The sequence below is a fragment of the Nomascus leucogenys genome, chromosome 6 (assembly GCF_006542625.1).
Source record: "Nomascus leucogenys isolate Asia chromosome 6, Asia_NLE_v1, whole genome shotgun sequence".
Taxonomy (NCBI): Eukaryota; Metazoa; Chordata; class Mammalia; order Primates; family Hylobatidae; genus Nomascus; species Nomascus leucogenys.
The window spans coordinates 104076663-104098679 of record NC_044386.1 but is presented as its reverse complement, the minus strand read 5'-3'; the positions used below and the strand labels follow the sequence as shown (position 1 = coordinate 104098679).

At 49.2% G+C, this 22017-nt stretch overlaps 2 protein-coding genes and 1 pseudogene across 5 annotated transcripts; 2 read left to right on the top strand and 1 right to left on the bottom strand.

Moving 5' to 3' along the window:
* Positions 1–829: 829 nt before the first annotated feature.
* LOC105739943 (putative SCAN domain-containing protein SCAND2P) lies at positions 830–11076 on the top strand. Of its 3 annotated transcripts, XM_030814956.1 has the most exons (3): positions 830–1946; positions 8820–8927; positions 10992–11076. In XM_030814956.1, exons 1-3 carry the CDS (start codon positions 1548–1550, stop codon positions 11022–11024), a joined length of 540 nt encoding a protein of 179 aa, XP_030670816.1. In that variant the 5' UTR covers positions 830–1547; the 3' UTR covers positions 11025–11076. The 3 variants fall into 3 exon arrangements, with proteins under 3 accessions (XP_030670816.1, XP_012362825.2, XP_030670817.1); XM_012507371.2 differs by lacking the exon at positions 10992–11076 and having other exon boundaries at positions 8820–9178; XM_030814957.1 differs by lacking the exons at positions 8820–8927; positions 10992–11076 and adding an exon at positions 6065–6194.
* On the top strand, positions 3492–6161 carry LOC100583623 (annotated as a pseudogene). Its single transcript, XR_004030587.1, has 2 exons — positions 3492–4427; positions 6107–6161. The product of XR_004030587.1 is annotated as an egl nine homolog 1 pseudogene (transcript).
* WDR73 (WD repeat domain 73) lies at positions 9160–21978 on the bottom strand. Its single transcript, XM_003268469.4, has 8 exons — positions 21882–21978; positions 21282–21349; positions 20342–20430; positions 16170–16258; positions 15516–15580; positions 13802–13966; positions 13089–13454; positions 9160–11361 (listed from the first exon to the last, which is right to left on the bottom strand). Exons 1-8 carry the CDS (start codon positions 21920–21922, stop codon positions 11126–11128), a joined length of 1119 nt encoding a protein of 372 aa, XP_003268517.2. The 5' UTR covers positions 21923–21978; the 3' UTR covers positions 9160–11125.
* Positions 21979–22017: the final 39 nt, after the last annotated feature.

The following is a 22017-nucleotide window of genomic DNA, read 5'->3' as shown; positions in this document are numbered from 1 at the left end:
GGTGCTTGGCCCAAATTGCTCCCCAACTGTTGAATGAAAGTCAATGGTATTAATCTCGAATGACCCAGGACTGTGCAAGCAGGAAATGAGGAACTGTGTGTCTGGTAAGTGACGGGGGGAGGAACAGAGTGGTAAAGCATTACCATAGCTACCAACCATGCCAGAGAAAAGCGCTTTAAGTGGCAGAAAACCTTAACTGGAGTCCCAGCTTCATAAGGGCAGAGACCTCAGTCCCAAGCTGTCTCGATTTATTCATCTGTATAATAAGGATAAATAGGGACTAACAGGGTTAAACAGCTGCCCTCAGCCCTAAGTGAAAATACTTTATAAACTGGCGTGCAGCTCATGCCTATAATCCCAGCACTTTGGGAGGCCCACGAGTTCAAAACCAACCTGGGCAACATAGTTAGACCTCATCTCTATTAAAAACAAAACAAAGGCCGGGCGCGGTGGCTCGCGCCTGTAATCCCAGCACTTTGGGAGGCCAAGGCGGGTGGATCATGAGGTCAGGAGCTCAAGACCAGCCTGGCCAAAATGGTGAAACGCCGTCGCTACTAAAAATACAAAAAAAAAAAAAAAAAAAAAAAAAAAAAAAAAAAAAATCAGCCAGGAGTGGTGGTGGGCGCCTTGTAATCCCAGCTACTCGGCAGGCTGAGGCAGAGAACTGCTCGCACCCAGGAGGCGGAGGTTACAGTGAGCCGAGATCGCGCCACTGCACTCCAGCCTGGGCGACAGAGCGAGACTCCGCTTCAAAATAAATAAATAAATAAATAATAAAAAACAAAACAAAACAAAACAAAAAATTTTGTAAAGAGCCCTCTCGCTCATTACCACCAGGTCCGCGCAGGGCGAGAGGTCTCCACCTCCCCTGGCAGGCAAGACCCACACCCTCCCAGGTGCGCGAGTTGTGGCTGCGGTTCGCGACCCCGCCCCACTTATCCAGCTGGTAGAAAAGTCCCAGCTGTCATCAATGATTCGTCTGAAACGAATAGGCGCCTGAGATATCCTCACATTTTATTGGCTAACGCTGCTGTCTGTCTTCGGGCGGCGGCCTCTGGGAAATGTAGTTCCGGAGAACACGGAGTCCTTCTGGGGCTAGGTTTTCCGCTTCCGGTGTTCAGTGGCTAGCCAAATAGCCGTGTTTGGGGCCTAGGCTCGGGCCTCTTGCGTCCCCGCGAAGAACGTGGCACGGGGCCTAATCGTCCGTATTCTCTTAGCTTCAAGCTTCTCTACTTTTCAACCAGATCACTTAGCCGTTGACTCCTCTTATCAAACTTCCGGAACTGCCACCCCACCCGTGACTCCACAGGCACCAGGGCATGCAACAGGGCTGGGACAGGAAGGCTCTCTTCACCTCAAGCGTGCTGGGCTAACACTTGCGATTTTTACTAGAGTTAACTTTGTAATGTATGTCTCTGACTCTAGAATTTCAAGAGAACTTCCACTTAGTGACTCCTAAGTGGAAGTTCTAAGATGGCTTCCCAGTGAGGTGATGAAGAGGTTTGAGCTTCAGAGTGCAGTTGCAAGGCTCTTCTCTGACCTGAACAATGGCTGTAGCTGTGGACCAACAAATCCAGACTCCTTCAGTACAAGATCTCCAAATAGTTAAACTGGAAGAAGATTCCCACTGGGAGCAGGAAATTTCCCTTCAAGGGAATTACTCTGGACCAGAGACATCTTGCCAGAGCTTTTGGCATTTTCGTTACCAAGAAGCATCACGACCCCCAGAGGCCCTCCTCCAGCTCCGGAAGCTCTGTTGTCAGTGGCTAAGGCCAGAGAAGTGTACAAAAGAGCAGATCCTGGAGTTGCTGGTCCTAGAACAGTTCCTGACTGTCCTTCCCCAGGAGATCCAGATCTGGGTCAGACAGCAGCATCCGGAGAGTGGAGAGGAGGCAGTGGCCCTGGTGGAAGACTTGCAGAAAGAACCTGGAAGACAGAGGCTGGAGGTGAGCTATAAAAACATAGTTCTGAGCAGTTAAAATAGAGGTATGTGAGAGACAGAGCTGCCTTGGGTTGCTAGCAGTGTGGGCGATGCGTAGTACTTCACTATTGGTGTTAAACTGGAATTTGCTTATTTCGTGGTCATGGTAGCTGCAACTTTCCTTCCAAGTTCAGGCTGACTCTTCAGAGAATGCACAACATTGGCTGCTCTGAGTGTCCGTCCCTGCCATTAAATAAGAAAATTGCTTAAAATGGCATGAGCCTCACTCTGATCAGGGAGGAGCACATATGATAGGGATGTCTTTTTGGAGAACAGCTCTCAATCTGTAGCAGCCAGCCAGAGGCAAGCGGCTTCAGTGGTCTTTGTCGACATTATTGAGCCTATTGCAAAACACCTGAATTATCCTATGTCTTTTTGCCTAGGGGTTGGCAAGGCAGGTAGGAGCAGTCCCCAGAGAGCTGGGTGGGCAGGATGCAGTGGTCCATGGCCTTATCTCCATAAAGCCTTCCACATGTCCGCCGTCTTTACTGCTGTTGCAGGCTTTTGCATAAGACTGGCTTTTTCCTCTGCTTTTTTTTTTTTTTTTTTTTTTTTTTGGAGAGGGAGTCTCGCTCTGTCACCCAGGCTGGAGTGCAGTGGTGCGATCTCGGGTCACTGCAACCTCCGCCAACCGGGTTCAAGCGAGTCTCCTGCCTCAGCCTCCCTAGTAGCTGGGACTACGGGCGCCCACCACCACGCCCGGCTAATTTTTGTACTTTTAGTAGAGACGGGGGTTTCACTGTATTGGCCAGGCTGGCCTCGAACTCCTGACCTTGCGATCCACCCGCCTCGGCCTCCCAAAGTGTTGGGATTACAGGCGTGAGCCACTGCACCCAACCTTTCCTCTGCTTTTTTATGTTTGGGATGTTTAAGTTTTAGTCCCTACAGAATTTTGACCACTTCCAGTCCTTGAAGAGGAACAGGATGTGCTCTCAAAGAAGGAGCCCTCAGGATCAGTACTGAGTTCTCTAAACATCCATCCGAAGCAAGCACAGACAGAATCTGTCTGTTCCAGGCAATGGTGAAGAAGTTCACAGCCAGAACCAGAGGAACAGTTGAAGCACAGCCCCCAAATAGAACTCTACCCCGTCCACAAGAGTGGTAAGAAGTAGCAGTGTGGGCCCACGCGCGCCGCACTGCCGTGTCGCCGCCGGGCCGTGGTGTACGTGCAGAATGCGCAGAGCGAGCGACACCCGCTCGCCCTGCGCTCCTCCACAGCCTGGGCCGGGCCTCCCTGGACGCTGAGGCGGTGGCGGCGGCCGAGGGGGCCGGTCTTGCGCTCCGCAAGCCCGAGCCCGGGTTGCCGTTCGCCGCACAGGCCGCGTTCTCTCAGCCCACGGCGGCGATGAGGCGCTCAGGCGGCCGCCGGCGCTGCGCGGGAGCCTAGGACTCGGAAGCGGCCCGGCCGAGGGCCCTGGGTGCCAGCCTCCTTGAGTCAAGGGTAGCGGGTGCATGGCGCAGTGACGGCCCCTATCTGTCTCTCCGCTCCCCAGCCTCGGGCGAGGCCGTCCGGCCGCCACCCCTCCTGCTCAGCTGCCGTCGCCATGGCCAATGACAGCTGCGGGCCGGGTGAGCCGAGCTCGAGCGAGCGAGACCGGCAGTACTGCGAGCTGTGCGGGAAGATGGAGAACCTGCTGCGCTGCAGCCGCAGCTCCTTCTGCTGCAAAGAGCGCCAGCGTCAGGACTGGAAGAAGCACAAGATCGTGTGCCAGGGCAGCGAGGGCGCCCTCGGCCACGGAGGGGGCCCTCACCGGGACTCCGGCCCCGCGCCGCCGGCTGCAGCGCCGCCGTCCGCAGCGTCGCCGTCCAGGGACGGGGCCCAGGAGCCCAGGAAGGCAGCGAGGCGCCGGGACAGCGCCTCCGGGGACTCAGCCAAGGCAAAGGCCAAGCCCGCGGCCGACCCCGCGGCGGCCGCGTCCCTGTCTCTCGCGTCCCCGGGCGGGACAAAAGCCATGGTTGCTTGTTATCCGGTCAATGGAACGGGCTATGTACGTCATGTTGATAATCCAAATGGAGACGGAAGATGTGTGAAATGTATTACATTACGTTAAAGACTGGGATGCCAAGGTAAGGGGAGGTATACTTCGAATTTTTCTAGAAGCTTAAAGCCTGGTTTGCTGACATTGAACCCAAATTTGATAGACTGCTGTTTTTCTGGACTGACCATCGCAACCCTCATGAAGTACAACCAGCATATGCTACAAGATACGCAATAACTGGTATTTGATGCAGATTAGAGAGCACGAGCTAAAGTAAAATATCTAACAGGTGAAAAGGTGTGAGGGTTGAACCCAATAAACCTTCAGATTCAGTCAGTAAAAACGTCTTATACAGCCTTTGATCCAGCAATACCCCACTTCACCTACAATAATTGTTGACGCTATTTGTTAATTTGTGAATACGAATAAATGGGATAAAGAAAAATAGACAACCAGTTCGCATTTTAGTAAGGAAACAGAAACAACTTTGTGTGTTGCATCAAACAGAAGATTTTGACTGCTGTGACTTTGTACTGCATGATCAACTTAGAATCTGTGATTGCTTACAGGAAGAAGATAAGCTACTAATTGAAAATGTTTTTACCTCTGGATATGAAATAAGTGCCCTGTGTAGAATTTTTTTCATTCTTTTATTTTGCCAGATCTGTTACCTAGCTGAGTTAATTTCATCTTTTTTTATATATATATCAAGCTTGAATTGGGATAATTTTTCTATGATTAGGTACAATTTATCAAAACTGAATTGAGAAAAAATTACAGTATTTCTCAAAATAACATCAATCTATTTTTGTAAACCTCTTCATACTATTAAATTTTGCCCTAAAAGACCTCTTAATAATGATTGTTGGCCAGGCGCGGTGGCTCACGCTTGTAATCCCAGCACTTTGGGAGGCCGAGGCGGGCGGATCACGAGGTCAGGAGATCGAGACCATCCTGGCTAACACGGTGAAGCCCTGTCTCTACTAAAAATACAAAAAATTAGCCGGGCTTGGTGGCGGGCACCTGTAGTCCCAGCTACTCGGGAGGCTGAGGCAGGAGAATGGTATGAACCTGGGAGGCGGAGCTTGAAGTGAGCTGAGATCGCACCACTGCACTCCAGCCTGGGTGACAGAGTATTTCTCCTAATGCTCTCCCTCCGCTAGCCCCCAACCCCCCTCAGGTCACCTTTTACTACCCAAGTGGGGCTCCTGCAACCAACTCTCTTGCCGCTCAGAAATTCCAAAAGAATTTTACCCAGCAGGGAGGCCCAGTAACTTTACAATTTAGGCTCCAAAATTTCATCAGCCTGCAAAAGGTTGCCCAAATCTCCTTACCCATATGAGGCCAGTGCCATGGCTGTGGTAATGAGGGATTGCATTAAAATTATTCTTTTCTTTGACCCTGAAATCATCAGATTCTACTGATCTGCTTGTTTGCCTTAAAGATACTAGTTACTTCATTCTGTGTCGGGATCTTGCTCACATGGCATGCAGTACTGTGTAGTGGAGGAAAAAAAAAACCAAAAGCTTCAGAGTCCAACAGCCTTAGGCTGGGCGCGGTGGCTCACGCTTGTAATCTCAGCACTTTGGGAGGCCGAGGCGGGCGGATCACGAGGTGAGGAGATCGAGACCACGGTGAAACCCCGTCTCTACTAAAAATACAAAAAAATTAGCCAGGCGTGGTGGCGGGCGCCTGTAGTCCCAGCTACTCGGAGAGGCTGAGGCAGGAGAATGGCGTGAACCCGGGAGGCGGAGCTTGCAGTGAGCCGAGATTGCGCCACTGCACTCCAGCCTGGGCGACAGAGCGAGACTCCGTATCAAAAAAAAAAAAAAGAAAAAAAAGAGTCCAACAGCCTTGAGTTGAATTCCCAGCCATACCCTGAACTTGCTGTGTAACTCTGGGCAAGTCTGAGAAGCTTCTGGCTCAGTGCATAATGTCAGCTTGTTTCTTTTCTCTGTCTCCTCCTGCCCCCTTTATTGCATTTAAAAGCCAAAATAATCACTGTTTCATTTCTTCTGTTTTGTCACTTGCCCTGTCTCAGGCATTAGAGAGGCATTTTGTTCCGAGGCAGTGTGTTTTGAGAAGGGGTGTTATGTTTCCTCAGGAGCTAGCGACACCTGGTGATTTGGCTGTGTATATCTCCTAGGAGGCATGGAGGGATCCAGAACCTGGACAGAAGAACCACCTAGAAATAACTCAGCAGAATTCTGAAAATGAGGTCACGCTGGGTAAGAATGCCTTTTTTTTCATAGTCAAAGTTAGCTATGGAGTTTCTGTAGTATTCACTACTCCAGACCTTTTTCAGGTTGAATTTTTTTTTCTTTTTCCCTATGTCTGTTCTTTTTTTAAAAAAAACTTTTATTTCAGTAGTTTTTGGGGAACAAGTGGTGTTTGGTTGCATGGAAAAGTTCTTCAGTGGTGATTTCTGAGATTTTAGTGCACCCATCACCCAAGGGTAGTCTTTTTTATCCATCAAGTCTGTACTCAATATGTAGTCTTTTTTTTTTTCTTTTTTTTTTTTTGAGACTGAGTTTCATTCTATCACCCAGGCTGGAGTAGAGTGGTGCGATCTTGACTCACTGCAACATCTGCCTCCCGGGTTCAAGTGATTCTCCTGCCTCAGCCTCCTGAGTAGCTGGGATTATAGAGATGTGCCACCACGCCCAGCTAACTTTTGTATTTTTTTTTTTTTGTAGAGACGGGGTTTCACCATGTTAGCCAGGCTGGTCTTGAACTCCTGACCTTAAGTGATCTGCCTGCCTCGGCCTCCCAAAGTGCTGGGATTACAGGCCTGAGCCACCACGGGGCCCCAATGTGCAGTCTTTTATCCCCTCAGTCTGTACCCAGTGTGCAGTCTTTTATCCCTCACCCCCCTGCTCCCACCCTTTCCCCCTGGGTTGAATATTTCAAATCTATTTCTTCCTTCAATCTTACTCAAATCCAGTACCATAGTCAGTTTCACCAAGGATGAATTTCTTGACCCAGAAAGGAAAACTCATTTTAGGAAAATGGTCAGTTTAGGTATGTGTCTTAATTTTAAGATAGATGAACATGGATATATAGTTATGCATTTGGGCCTGAATTTTTTTTTCTAATTGTTCTTTTCACTGAGCTTTCCCAAGAATCCCCCCAGAATTACAAAAAAAAAAAATTACTATCTCCTCTCCCTGGCATATAAAATGGTTGGGATTAGATTTACCAAACCATTACATCTCCCTTTTGTCTGCCTGCAAACAGATTTTCCAATCCATAGGCCCAAAGTGAACTCCCCACATGGAGTAGGAGGAAAACCCACAGCGTCTAGATCTTCATATTCTGGAGAAAAGGAGAGTGTGAAAGACTGCTCAGTGGCTGGGGTGAGAGTCAAGTTTGGCCAGGTACTAATCTGGAGAAAAGCCAAGACCTGGAGCGAGCTGGAGTGGCAGGCCCTGGAGGATGAGAAGGTGGCAGGAGTGCACTGGGGATACAAGGAAACCAAGATTTTTCTGGGAATTCTCAGAGGCCTGGATCCATGAAAAACTCCGCACCTGCCATCGAAACCACCAGGTGTACCGGATTATGGCTGAGCAGCTGTGAGAGCATGGCTTCCTGTGGACCCTGCAGCAATGTTGCTATCGGTTCAAAAACCTCCTGACCGACTACTGCAAAGCCAGGAGTACCTACACACCAGGCACCAGTGTCTTCTATGATGAGATGGATGCCCTGATGAGTCTTTGGGCACTTTCTAATGCCTTTGATGCCTTAGAGGTGGTAGGAGGCCTTCTTTGGGATTGAGAGGATTCCAAAGGGAACCAGGGCATAGCACTAGAAGATGTGGCGGGATGGTAATGAAATAGTGGAGGAGTCTCAAGAGGAATCCTGAAGCCTTGGTCCCCAGGCCTTAAGGTGGAATCCCAGTAGCAACTCTCCCCACAGTCGACCTCAGAGCAGTGGGAGCTATGCAGTCCTGTGGGAAGCATTCAGGCTCAGAATCAGGAGATATGATTATTGTCCTGGCTCTGCTATGACTAATTTGGGTCTGGAATGGCCTCATCGGGGGAAAAATTGGTGACAACTTTAAGGGAATACTGTTTATATCCTGTCCTCAAGTATTGCCTGACTCAACCCTCTACTGAACCAGTAGTCCAGGGTTGCTCACAAAGACCACTTTGAGGCTCTTGCTCTGCTCTTTAGCCAAGGAGTCTCCCTTCCTGCCTTTAGTAACAACATTACAGGAACAGAGGAGAGAAAGGTAGGAGTTAAAGATCCAGTCATTTGTTTCCATCTAAAGTGCCCTATAAGCCAGGCATTGTGGTGCAAGCCTGTAGTCCCAGCTACTCGTGAGGCTGGGGCAGGAGAATCACTTGAGCCCAGGAGTTGGAGGCCGCAGTGAGCTGTGATCATGCCACTGCATTCCAGCCTGGGCGACACAGTGAGACCCAGACTCAGTTGAAAAATAATAATATTATTAAAAGAATTTAAAATAAAGTGTTCCATAGATGTGAACCCTGCGTAGATTATATGCACCAGTCTGCCATTTAAAAGGTTTGTTGTTCTTGGGCAACCTCTTTAAATACCCTTAGCCTCCATTTTCTCATCTGGACAGTGGACATTGTGATGGTTTCTACCTCCCTGGGCTGTTATGAGGATGCTTACACAGTATTAGCACTTGGCAAATGTTAGTTTTCATTATCGTCATCATTATAACTATTATGAAAATAGATAAGTGCATTATCCTGTACCCTCAAAGGAGTAAAAGGGGGGAAATGTCTGACCTTACTGAGAGGCGCCATCATTCTCATTTCACCCGTCACTTCCAGACATGGGAACAGAAAGTGAATTTCAGAACTCCATGTCCCCTCCTGTGTTTCTCTGAGCAGGACTTCCAGTTCCCCAGCCAGATGGGGTCACAATGCTGCAGAAAAGTGAAGAGCTTTGGAATGAAGATCTCCCGGACTTCAAGGAGATTCAGAAAACATCCAGTGCAGGTGGGAAATGAGTGGGAGCTAGCATTCCACCAACAAAGTCAGCCCTGGGATTCTAAACTCGGACAAGCCAGCACTGGGCAAGGTCTGAGAGGGGAGCCAGGCACTCAGTGCACCCAGTTTACTATTCTGTGGTGTGGAAAAGCACAGGACTTGAGAAGAAGGTGGCACCCAGGAAAGCCTGTTCCCCTAAGTTTGAACTTTAGTTACCTTGAAAAAAGGTCTAACTGAGTTATGAGTGTTTATGATTTTATCTTTATTTTTTTGAGATGGAGTCTCGCTCCGTCACCCAGGCTGGAATGCAGTGGCACAATCTCGGTTCACTGCAGCCTCTACGTCTCAGGTTCAAGCAATTCTCCTGCCTCACCCTCCCGAGTAGCGGGGATTACAGGTGTGCCACCACCATGCCCGTCTAATTTTTATATTTTTCGTAGAGACGGGGTTTCACCATGTTGGCCAGGCTGGTCTTGAACTCCTTACCTCAAGTGATCCACCCACCCTGGCCCCCCACAAAGTGCTGGGATTACAGGCGTGAGCCACTGTGCCTGGTCTATCTTTAAATTCCTATCTGAATTTATTTAGGTTTTTTAAATAAAAATCTTTTTTTTTTTTTTTTTTTTAAGAGACGGGCTTACCACGTTGCCCAGGCTGATCTCGAACTCCTCCTGGACTCAAGCTATCCTCCCACCTCAGCATCCCAAAGTACCGGGATTACAGGCATGAGCCACATGCTTGACCTGAATTTTAACTGCAGTTAATTATCACTTAACCAGCAAATTCATACAGGAGAAATCCCCTGGCCGGGCGCGGTGGCTCACACCTATAATCCCAGCGCTTTGGGAGGCTGAGGTGGGTAGATCAGAAGGTCAAGAGATCAAGACCATTCTGGCCAACATGGTGAAACTCCGTCTGTACCAAAAATACAAAAATTACCTGGGCATGGTGGTGCGTGCCTGTAATCCCAGCTACTTGGGAGGCTGAGGCAGGAGGATTGCTTGAACCTGGGAGGTGGAGGTTGCAGTGAGCCGAGATCATGCTACTGCACTCAAGCCTGGGTGACAGAGCAAGACTCCATCTCCACTACAAAAAAAAAAAAAAAGAGAGAAATTCAACCACCTTAGGAAGCCTCTCATTTATGTATTTCTAGCATGTGATTAGTGTTGCACATTGGAAGGGCTAATAGATGCTGACAGAGTGAACAACTTATTTAAGCTTATCTATTTTGTGTGTGTGTGTATGACAGGGTCTCACTCTGTTGCCCAGGCTGGAATACAGTGGCATGATCACAGCTCACTGCAAACTCCAACTACCAGGCTCAGGCAATCCTCCCACCTCAGCCTCTTGAATAGCTGGGACTGCAGGCTCACACCAACACACCCGGCTAATTTTTGTATTTTTAGTAGAGACAGGGTTTTGCCATGTTGCTCAGGCTGGTCTCGAACTCCTGGACTCAAGTGATCCACCTGTCTTGGCTGCCTACATTGCTGGGATTACAGGCATGAGCCACCATGCCCAGCCAAATTTGTTTTTTAAGGGAAGGGATCTTTTTATATTGCCCAGGCTGGTCTCAAACTCCTCAGCTCAAGCAATCTGCCCACCTCAGCCTCTGAAAGTGCTGGGATTACAGGCATGAGCCACCATGTCCAGCACACTTTAATATTCACTATGGGCCCTCAAAAGGAAATGTTTGTGGGGCCACCAAAAGCAAATGTCTCTTGAACCTAGTCACCTGGGGGGACAAGTGTGGGAAAGTGCACCTGTGTTCCCATGAGAACCACTCAAGAGGAGCAGAAATCTTGTTTTGCTATTTCCTTAGTTGCTACTAGGGCTGGGATTATTTTCATGTTTATTGGCCCCTCTACATTTTTTTTCTTTAAAAAAATTCACAAAGCATGTTTATATTTGTTAGCTCTTTTGATTCTCCCTATGATAGTGTGAAGACAGGGACAAAACACTGCCATTTTACACTCCCAGATCTAACAATAGCTACCAAGTAATTATGCCATGCGTTTCTTCTAACCTTCGCAATATCACTACAAGGTAGTTCTTACTATCCTCATTTTACAGATAAGGAAACTGAGGCTAAGTGATGCTGGTTGACTTGCCCAAGGCCACACAGCTGGTAACAGGGACTGGCAGTCACCCTTGCTACTACAGCAGCTCCTCCCCTTTCTAGAGGCCTGGATGGAAAGATGCTGGTGTCAGCGAGGGGCACGAAGGTCCACCCAGTCCCACACATGCAGAGAGGCATCATTTGTTGCTGATAACAAAGTCCTTGGTCTGCAGGGATGCCAGGTGTGGGTGGTGACCAAAGGAGCAGGGTCCATCCCGTTTCCATCTAGGAAGATGTGACCTCTGTGAGTGAAGAGAGGTTTTACTTGGCTCCGTGTTCCATCCCAAGATGTGGCATCATAGACCTGGACTGTACCATCAAAACCTGAGAATACAGAAAATTGAGGCTTGACAATGAATCTCTATTTTAAAATAATTTTCTTTCTATTTTTAATAGAGATGGGGTTTCACCATGTTGACCAGGCTGGTCTTCAACTCCTGGCCTTAAGCGATCCTCCCATCTCAGCCTCCCAAAATGCTGGGATTACAGGCACCCAGCCCCTGAAATACTTTTTATAATTTGTTCTATGGTACCAAAACAGGCTATTGGATGAGGAATCAAGGCACTTAAAAGGCTAACCATGGGCAAGTAGCATCTGCCCTCAGTGTTGGCAGCCGATGACTCCCTGGGGCATGTAACCATGAGCATCCGTTGTGCACCTGTTACGCGTGAGGCTCGAAGGCTAATTCTGGACAAGTATTAGCTCTTTTAATCCTCAGAACTGTATGACACAGATATTGTTATTTTCCCCAGGAAACTGAGGCTTAAGAGACTTCTTAAAACCTGTTCAAGTTGCCCCAGAGTCCAGTCCCCTACCTCTGGGTCCCTTTTAGCAGATGGCCTTGTCTCCTACTCGATGGGGGAAAACAAAAGCCTTTGGAGAGAAACACCCTCATGTCCCTGCATGGTCTAGCTGCACGCACACTCATTCCATCCTGCCATCTTCCTGTTACTGAAGAACCAGCCCCTCTACCTGAGCTTGGCTCTTCTGTTCTTTCTGGATCCTGGCATTTCCAGTCATCCTTTCTTGCTCTCTTAATGATTTTTTCAACCCCCACCTGCCTCAACGGATCCTTCCTGTTGGCTTTTAGATAACCACATTAAGTACCCCAAGCAACTGGCTACCACCAGACCAGAACCAGGGGCCTGCTGACCTAGCTGGCTTGCTACTTTTTTTTTTTTTTTTTTGAGACAGAGTCTTGCTCTGTCACCAGTCTGGAGTGCAGTGGTGTGATCTCAGCTCACTGCAACCTCTGACTCCCGGGTTCAAGCGATTCCCCTGCCTCAGCCTCCCGAATAGCTGGGACTACAGGCGTGCACCATCACACCCGGCTAATTTTTTTTTATTTTAGTAGAGACGGGGTTTCACCATGTTGGCCAGGATGGTCTCGATCTCCTGACCTTGTGATCCGCCCGCCTCGACCTCCCAAAGTGCTAGGCTTATAGGCGTGAGCCACCACGCCCGGCCAGCTTGCTACAGTTCAAAAGGCAAGCAGGCTGAGAAGTACCCTTGAGGTGCTGTCCCTGCTGCTCTTTTTTTTTTCTCTTTTTGAGACAGTCTCGCACTGTCACCCAGGCTGGAGTGCAGTGGTGCAATCTCAGCTCACTGCAAGCTCTGCCTCCCAGGTTCACGCCATTCTTCTGCCTCAGCCTCCCGAGTAGCTGGGACTACAGGCGCCCGCCACCATGCCTGGCTAATTTTGTGTATTTTTAGTAGAGACAGGGTTTCACCGTGTTAGCCATTGTCCCCTCTTCTTTCTGACCCAGCCCAATGTCTGTCCCAGTGTCTTACTGTCTGCAGGCCCCTCCACCAACCTGAGACCTGAATTCCTGCTAGGCTAGGAAAGGCCTGCTGCCAATGTGTGGAAGTTTAGTAGCCAGGGTGGGGAAAGGCCTGCCACTGAAGAACCTGGAGAGTTCGAATTTCTCTGTGAGCAACTTTAACTTCTGGAGCCAGGTTTATCATGGTGCTGGAGGCTCCTTCCTGAGCACCCAACAGTCCCCTGGAAGAAAGAGATCAGATAACAAGACAAAATCCTGCTCGGCAGTACCTGAGATGGCCAAGCAATTCTTCAGGACTGGGGCCCAAGTCACTCGCAGCAGCTCTGGGTCAGGGCTAGGTATGGATACTGGGCACTGGACTGAGCTCACAGGATGGCAGAGATCCCGGGGGTCAAGAAGACAAAGACGCCCATCTGAGCCAAGGCTGGCAATGCTGGCCCCAGGGCCCTGGCCCCAGCTCCCAACTTCAGCACACCATCTCTTTCCACCAGACCCAGGGCCAGGGCTGCGATTCTCCAACGGTGCCCACTTCTGGCGGGTGTCAACAAGCCCCAGCCGGCCCAAAGCACAGCAGAAGGCAAAGGTGTCTGCGTCTAGGACCTGCAGGCTACTCAGCTCCTCACTGTCACTGACATCTGGAAGACCGAGAGCAAAGGAGACAAGCAGCTGGAGGCAGATGGGTCTGGCAATTTGGCAGGGCTGGCTGGTCACAGGTCCCTTCCCACCAGTCCCAGACAGAATAAATCACATCTCCCTTCCCACTCATCTCACCATTGTCTGCTCAGCTGGTTGGGTGCCGGTCCCTGGGACTGCCTAATCCTGCCCCAGCATAGGAGCCCTTAGAGGCCAGGGCTCACCTCTTATTCACTGTGTATCCCCAACACCTGGCACAGAGGGTTGAACTCAGTTTCTATAGTGGCTGAGTTGGGCTGGGGGGTGATGCCGGCTGGAGCAGTGAGCAAGGGGCAAAGTACCACGGTACCTGAGGTGTACGTGGTCTTCCGGGACTCCAGATCAACGACCTGCAGACTGCAGAGCCTCGCCCCATGGAGGACTCCAGGTGCCATTGCGGAGAAGACGGCCACCCTAGGCCAGAGACTCTCCTCTTTCTCATGCACAGCAATGGTGCTGACAGCTTTAATGACATCTAGGGGAAAACGAAAAGAGGCCAAAATCCAGAACTTTAATGCAGGTTTGAAACATGACAGGCCAGTCAGCTGTCTTCCCCTGTATATTTAGAAGGTCAAGGAAGAAAAGGAGCTACCGGTTGGCAAGAGATGATGTTGAGACATAACCACTCTGGCTTACGTTTACATTTTTTAAACCATCAGAAACATTTCAATTTCTTTATTGTCTTATAAACTGTTTTTTTGCAAATGGAAGATAATGCCATCTCAAAACCCAAAAAGGAATTCTGGCTTTTTATACTTTTGTGGAGAACAGGTAGAAGACAAGAAAAGGAATGAACACGTTGCTGATGTCACTTACCCCTTCAGCAACAAGTAACAGGTACAGAATTCATGAACTGATATTATTTCTTCAAAAAGATGTTCCATGACCTCGAGTGACTTGCTAAAGCCTAGCAAGTACAGGTGACGTTACAGATGTCATTGTCTTGTAAGGTGGACAAGCAAGTCCACATCTTTTTTACACTGAATGGAACATCCTTGGCTTTGAGTCAAATTTTGTTTTGGTTCTTTTGTTTTTTTGAGACAGAGTCTCACTCTGTTGCCCAGGCTGGAGTCCAGTGGCACAATCTCAGCTCACTGCAGCCTCTGCCTCTCAGGTTCAAGAAATTCTCCTGCCTCAGCCTCCTGAGTAACTGGAATTACAGATGTGCACCCTCATGCCCAGCTGATTTTTTTGTATTTTTAGTAGAGACAGGGTTTCGCCATGTTGCTCAGGCTGGGCTCAAACTCCTGGTCAGGCGACCCACCTACCTCGGCCTCCCAAAGTGCTGGGATTACAGGCATGAGCCACTGTGCCCAGCCAAGTTTTAGTTTTTATTTGGTTGTCTCCACCTGCTTGGTTAGCAGGCAGGTTCTCCTCTCTGTATTCTACATCTGAGGCTTCTCTTAATATATGCTTAATGTTGCCAAAGAGGTGAGCTCACCTGAGCAGCCTAAGCTCTGCCCTTGCCACTGCCCCTGCCTAGGGAGAGTGGTTCTCTGGATGAACTCAATTCCAGGAGCAGGCTACAGGAAGCTCCATTTGGGGCTTGGATGCCATGTTATGGTTGCTAATTCACCTTGTCTGCATTAAAGTAGATTAATTCCCACCTGGCTCTGAGTCTACTTCTTCTTTTTTTTTTTTTTTTTTGGAGATGGAGTTTTGCTCTTGTTGCCCAGGCTGGAGTGCAGTGGCATGATCTCGGCTCACTGCAACCTCCGCCTCCCGGGTTCAAGCGATTCTCCTGCCTCAGTCTCCCCAGTAGCTGGGATTACAGGTGCCTACTACCACGCCCGGCTAATTTTTTGTATTTTTAATAGAGACGGGTTTCACCATGTTGTATAGGGTGGTCTTCAACTCCTGAATTCAAGTGATCCACCCAGCTCAGCCTCCCAAAGTGCTACGATTACAGGCATGAGACTGTCCCCAGCCTGAGTCTACTTCTTAACTGGCTCAGATTAGGGGACAGGGGTGTATGAGTCACACTTTCCTAGAACCCCAAACCCCATCAAGTCAAATTCACTCACCACTGTCCTCTGCAACCTGCCACACCTGCAGATAACAACCTGGAAGGCCACTGGTAACCAGCAATCTATTCAGAAAAGACAGAAAATCAGTCCAGACCATGGGGAGCTTATCCACACAGGTCCCTTCCCCTTTCCAGTGCACTTAGCTTGGGACTCCACTTCTCGTATCAGGACATCTTACTGCAAGATCATCAAGGCCAACCACCCTCACTTCACAGATAAGGGGCAGGCTCAATCCACTTTAGGGAGATGGAGCCCAAGCTTCCATGTGTCATGATGGTCACCTACAGAGGACACCAGTATGGGGCCAAACACAACCTGACCCAGAGACTCTTGGCCTCTCCCAACTGAGTAATTATCACCCAAGAGCAACAGAAGAGCATCTTTCTGTCCCGTATCTATTTCCTGGAGCAACTCCAGTAGACCTGTTGCTTACATTAGTCAAAGGGCTCTGGGGGGCTATGAAGCCACAGCAGTGGTTTCTTTGTATTCTAAATCTGTGTGTATCTGTGTGCACACACTTGTGCACTCACATGTTCCCGTGTGCTGAGGGGGTGGGAATGGAGATGAGGAGGCAGAATACCCCCAGGCATTTGCAGCCATCCCATCCCATCCCATCCTGTGTGGATGGCTGGATCACAAAATTGACCATACCTGGTATGTGGCACGTGCTTTAGATCAAAGATAGACCTGTCTGAAAATCCTCCATGGCGCACTTTGAAATCTCTTTCTGGGAATAAGCCCTAAAATACAAAGGAGTAGCCAATCAGAGCCAGCTCTTCAGATGAACATTTCAGAGGAACTCTAAGTGAGGAGTCAGGTCCTAGCCTGGCAGGAGGCCATGGAAGCCACTCTGCTGGTGAAAGGGCGTTGGTGTCCTGGTATTTGGCAATGTTGGTCTCAGCTGCCTACACATACAGCTTCCTTTTTCCTTTGCACATCCAAAACCCTTCTCCTAGCCTTTCACTAGCCCCTTTTACTACAGCACAAGCATTATACTCCAGGCCTTCCTAAAGAAGCCAGAGAAGCTTAACAGCTTCATCAAAGACAGCAATGGACACATCCCCATTTCTCCCACCATTCTCCCGCTGGAAGCCAGGTGAGTTCCTCTAACGATAAAAATTAACAATTACAACTTATCAGTATTCACTGTGTCAGGTGCAGTGTTTAGGGCTTTATCACAGTTACTTCTTACAACCTCCTATGATATAGGTACTATAATTATCCCTATTCTACAAATGACACAACTAAGGCACAAGGAGCTTCAGCCACTTATATAAGGTCATACAAGTATTAAGTTGTGAATTTGAACCAAAGTCTGTCTAACCCAAGTCCATACTGTTAGCCACTAGGTTCTACTATCTCCATGCAAGGAACCAGAGGCAAGGGAAAAGGAGGTGGCCATAGAAGAAACAAGGCAAAGCTGGTGGTGAGTGGGGAGGTAAATCAGTTCTCACAGCGAGGCTCAGTCTGGGTGAACCCCTGACTCAAGCCTGACTGGAGATGGGGAAGATGAAGAACACTAGGTGCTACCCTATAGCTTCTGTAGCCTCTGGGTTTTATGAGTACAAATTTGGCTTTTTTTTTTTTAACTTTTTTTTTGGGACAGACAGTCTCACTCTGTAGCCCAGGCTGGAGGGCAGTGGTGTGATCTTGGCTCACTGCAACCTCTGTCTCCCCAGTTTAAGCTATTCTCCTGCCTCAGCCTCCTGAATAGCTGTGACTACAGGTGTGCACCACCACACCCAGTTAATTTTTGTATTTTTAGTAGAGACGGGGTTTCGCCATGTTGCCCAGGCTGGTCTCGAACTCCCAACCTCAGGTGATCCGCCTGCCTCAGCCTCCCAAAGTGCTGGGATTACAGGCATAAGCCACCACACCTGGTCTTTTTTAACTTTTTAAATTTTGTGAAGAGATGGGCTTGCCATGTTGTCCAGGCTGGACTTGAACTCCTAGGCTCAAGCAGTCCGCCACCTCAGCTTCAAAAAGTGCTGGGATTATAGGCGTGAGTCACCATGTCAGTCTACAAACTTGGCATTTTTCCTAAGCTTTCCCTCTTGAGATTATAATTCAGTATGTTTGGGAAGTATGCTAGGAATATGCATTTTAGCCAGCACTCCTAATGGCTCTGGTAGGGTGGTCCTCAGGCTACTTTGATAAAAACTGGGCCACATCTGCATGGGATCTAGCCTCTCCCAGGCTGAACAATGTTTTTCTATGTCCTTGTCTAGCCTCTTAGCCTCTTCTCTTCTAAACAATTCGACTCAACTCCATAACATGGTAACGCCCTAAGATAAATTTATTTACTTATTTTTGTGAGATGGAGTGTCACGCTGTTACCTAGGCTGGAGTGCAGTGGTGCCATCTCAGGTCACTGCAACCTCTGCCTCCTGGGTTTAAGGGATTCTCTGGTGCCTCAGCCTCCCCTGAGTAGCTGGGATTAAAGGCATATACTACCACACCCGGCTAATTTTTTTTTTCTTTTTTTTGAGACGGAGTCTCGCTCTGTGACCCAGGCTGGATGCAGTGGCGTGATCTTGGCTCACTGCAAGCTCCACCTCCCAGGTTCAAGCAATTCTTCTGCCTCAGCCTCCTGAGTAGCTGGGACTACAGGTGCACGCCACCACACCTGGCTAATTTTTGTATTATTAGTAGAGATGGGGTTTCACCATATTGGCCAGGCTGGTCTTGAACTCCTGACCTTGTGATCCGCCCACCTCGGCCTCCCAAAGTGCTGGGATTACAGGCGTGGGCCACACGCCTGGCCAAATTTGTTTTATTTTTAGTAGAGATGGGGTTTCACTATGTTGGCCAGGCTGGTCTTGAACTTCTGGCCTCAAGTGATCTGCCCACGTTGGTCTCCTGCTCCCAAGGTGCTGGGATTACAGGCATGAGTCACCGCGCTCGGATTGTTTCTTATTTCATTAAATAATTTAAAACAAAACAAAATAAAAAAGGCCAGGTGCGGTGGTTCACACCTGGAACCCCAGCACTTCAGGAGGCAGGAGGATTGCTTGAGCTCAGGAGTTCGAGACCAGCTTGGCAAGACCCCGTCTCTACCAAAAAATACAAAAATTAAGCAGGTGTGGTGGCACATGCCTGTGGTCCCAACTACTCGGGATGCTGAAGTGGGAGGATGGCTTGAGCCCAGGAGGCAGAAGTTGCAGTGAGCTGAGATCGCACCACTGCACTCCAGCCTAGGTGACAGAGTGAGACCCTGTCTCAAAAAAAAAAAAAAAAAAAATTTAAGAAATTTGGGGCCAGGAGTGATGGCTCATGCCAGTAATCCCAGCACTTTGGGAGGCCGAAGCAGGTGGATCACTTGAAGCCAGGCGTTCGAGACCAGCCTGGCCAACATAGCGAGACCTCATCTCTACAAAAAAATTTAACAATCAGCCAAGCATGGTGGCACATGCCTGTAGTCCCAGCTACTCGGGAGGCTGAGGTGGTAGGATCACTTGAGCCTGGGAGGTTGAGACTGTAGTGAGCCAGGGATCATGCCACTGTACTCCAGCCTGGGTGAGAGAGCAAGCCCTTGTCTCAAAACAAAAAGAATTCAGGAGCAAACACTCAAATTCCTGCCCCCACATAGCCCTTCAAGGTCATCTGCCTGTATGCCTCACTCCTCCCTTGTCCTCTGATGACTAATACCATCCCCTGGACTCCTGATCTATCCTCACCTTCTATTCCTGGAAGCAGGAGAGTGTTCCCTGTGATATTCCCTCATTTTCACCCTCTCCCTCTTCAGGGTTACTTTCCCATAGCTTGCAACTCTGCTCAAGCCTCTGTGTTTAGGAAACCTTCCCTCAGATCTGTGTTTCCAACTAGTTCCTGCTTTAGCTTCTTCCCTCCCTACATTTCCTGACTCTGCTTCCTCTTCATTTTTAGTCTTTGGGCCTGACCACCACCAGCAAAAATCCTGTAGCAGAGGTCACCAAGAGTTTCCCAATTGCCAGTCTTATGAATGAACTCAATTCCTGATTTTTTTTTTTTTTTTTTTTTTTTGAGATGGCGTCTTCTCTGTTGCCCAGGCTGGAGTGCAGTGGCACGATCTCAGCTCACTACAACCTCCGCCTCCCAGGTTCAAGCAATTCTCCTGCCTCAGCCTCCTGAGTAGCTGGGATTACAAGTGTGCGCCACCACGCCTGGCTAATTTTTGTATTTTTAGTAGAGACGGGGTTTCACCATGTTGGTCAGGATGGTCCCGAACTCCTGACCTCGTGATCCACCCAACTTGGCCTCCCAAAGTGCTGGGATTACAGGCGTGAGCCACTGCGCCTGGCCTTCAATTCTTCATCTGAATGATTTTATTGGAACTCTAGACAGCTACTAACTCTTTTTTTCTTGAGAAGTTCTCTTCTCTTGGCTTCAGAAACATTGACCTTTTCTGAGATTCCTCCTACCTCAGAGGCTGTTCTTAGTATTCTTTGGGGGTGGGGGTGCATCTTCCTGTACTCATCCCTTAAATGTGTTCCCTGAGGTTCCGTCCTCACTATATTCTCCTCACTCCTTATATACCACACATTCACTAGGTGACTTTAACCACTCTAAGCATTTCAACAGCCCTCTATATCCTTAATCGCTCCCTAAATCTATTTCTGATAAAGTGTAACTGACCTCCTCCTCTGATAGCCCTCTGTAAACCACAAGACATTCTACAGCATTTATCTCTGTGCATATTTGCCTCTCTCTGTTAGACTAAGGGCAGGCCTAGTGCTTTCTCTCTTTCTAGTATCCAGGACAATACCTGGTAGATAACAGGAGCTCCACAAATGTTTAATAAATAAATAAAAGTCGACATACTCAGCACATATATTTTAAGTTACCTTGTTTTCCTTTACAGAAAGTCTGAGAGGTAATTTCAGATGAAGAATTTCATTCTTTTTCAGGCTTTCATAGCCAGCAACAAAGACTCCTAGAAAAAGAAGCAGAGGTAGCTGTCACAAATTGTTAGAAAGATTGCAGACCATGGATAGGTCTATAAACTCCCACCCAATCCCCTGAAGTAAGGATACATTCCTTCACTGTGCAGCCTTGTATGGAGGAATTGAGTATCTGGTTGTGTCTTTTTCAGACAAGGTCTCGCTGTGTCAGCCAGGCTGGAGTGCAGTGGTCCGATCACAGCTCACTGCAGCCTCAACCTCCCAGGCACAAGTGATCCTCCCACCACAGCCTTTGGAGTAGCTGGGATTATAGGCGTGAGCCACCACGCTCGGCTAATTTTTGTATTTTTTGTAGAGACAGGGTTTCCTTGCTCAGGCTGGTCTCAAATTCCTAGGATCAAGCAATCTGCCCGCTGCCTCAGCCTCCTGAAGTGCCCAGCCTGAAGACTTTTTTTGTTAGCCACGCTGGAATGCAGTGTCGTGATCTCGGCTCACTGCAACCTCCACCTCCTGGGTTCAAGTGATTCTCCTGCCTCAGCCTCCCCAGTAGCTGGTGGTACACAGGTGTGCACCATCTCGCCCGGCTAATTTCTGTATTTTCAGTAGAGACGGGGTTTCACCATGTTGGCCAGACTGGTCTCGAACTCCTGACCTCAGGTGATCCGCCTGCCTCGGCCTCCCAAAGTGCTGGGATTACAGGCGTGAACCACTGCTCCCAGTCAGAGATCTTAATAAGAGGAATATTAGTGCTGATGGGGCATCAAATTGCTACAAGTGACTCTCAGGTGCCCAGAAGAGTGGGTTGGGTCCCTCTAGGCTTAGTTCCTGAAACCCAGCTCAGGAGTGAGATTCCCTCTCCTTCAGGGCCAGGAAGGTATACCACCTTTGTCATCAATCCATTCAAGGACTCGAGTGGCTCCTGAGAGGTCGAATGCATAGAAATCCTCGTACCTGCACAAAAGGGACATACAATCACACGACGCACAGCACTTCACAGCTCAAAGAACTCCAAGATGGCAGCCGCATGGTTCAGTGGCCCAAACTCTGGAGTCAGGCAGACGTGGGACTGAGTTTACTTCCCATTTTACTCCCTGTTTCTGGGACCAGGCCAGTCCCTTGATGTCCCTGAGCCTCGGTCCACATGTGTGGACCTTCCAGGTTACCCAGATTTCCCACGGTTGACGTGAGGAATCAATGAGATTATCTGTGTTCTGAGCTGAACTCAGAGGCTGGCGCAAACTAACGACACTGCGTCTTCACAAGCGCGGCTCTTACTAGTAATCTCACAACTCGCGCACGCGGGAAGGAGCCATTTCCTAGAGATGGGGGCCTAGGCCCAGGCGGAGTCCTCCGCAGTGGCGAGCCCCGAGGCCACAGCTGGCCCACTCTGCACCAGGATCCCCAACGTGCCTCCACCCACACCCATCCGCCCGCCAGGCCAGCTCCGGGCCCAGCTCCAGTCTCCCAGCCCCGCACGATTTACAAGCGCAAGGATTCCACCAGCCAGTCGTCCTCAGAGTCCATGGCAACGGCCGCTTCCGGCGTCTCACTTCCGCCTGCGAGCCTTGGGGAGCCGCGCGGCTCTCGCGAGATGTGGGCAGGGCCTCACGTTAGGGGCG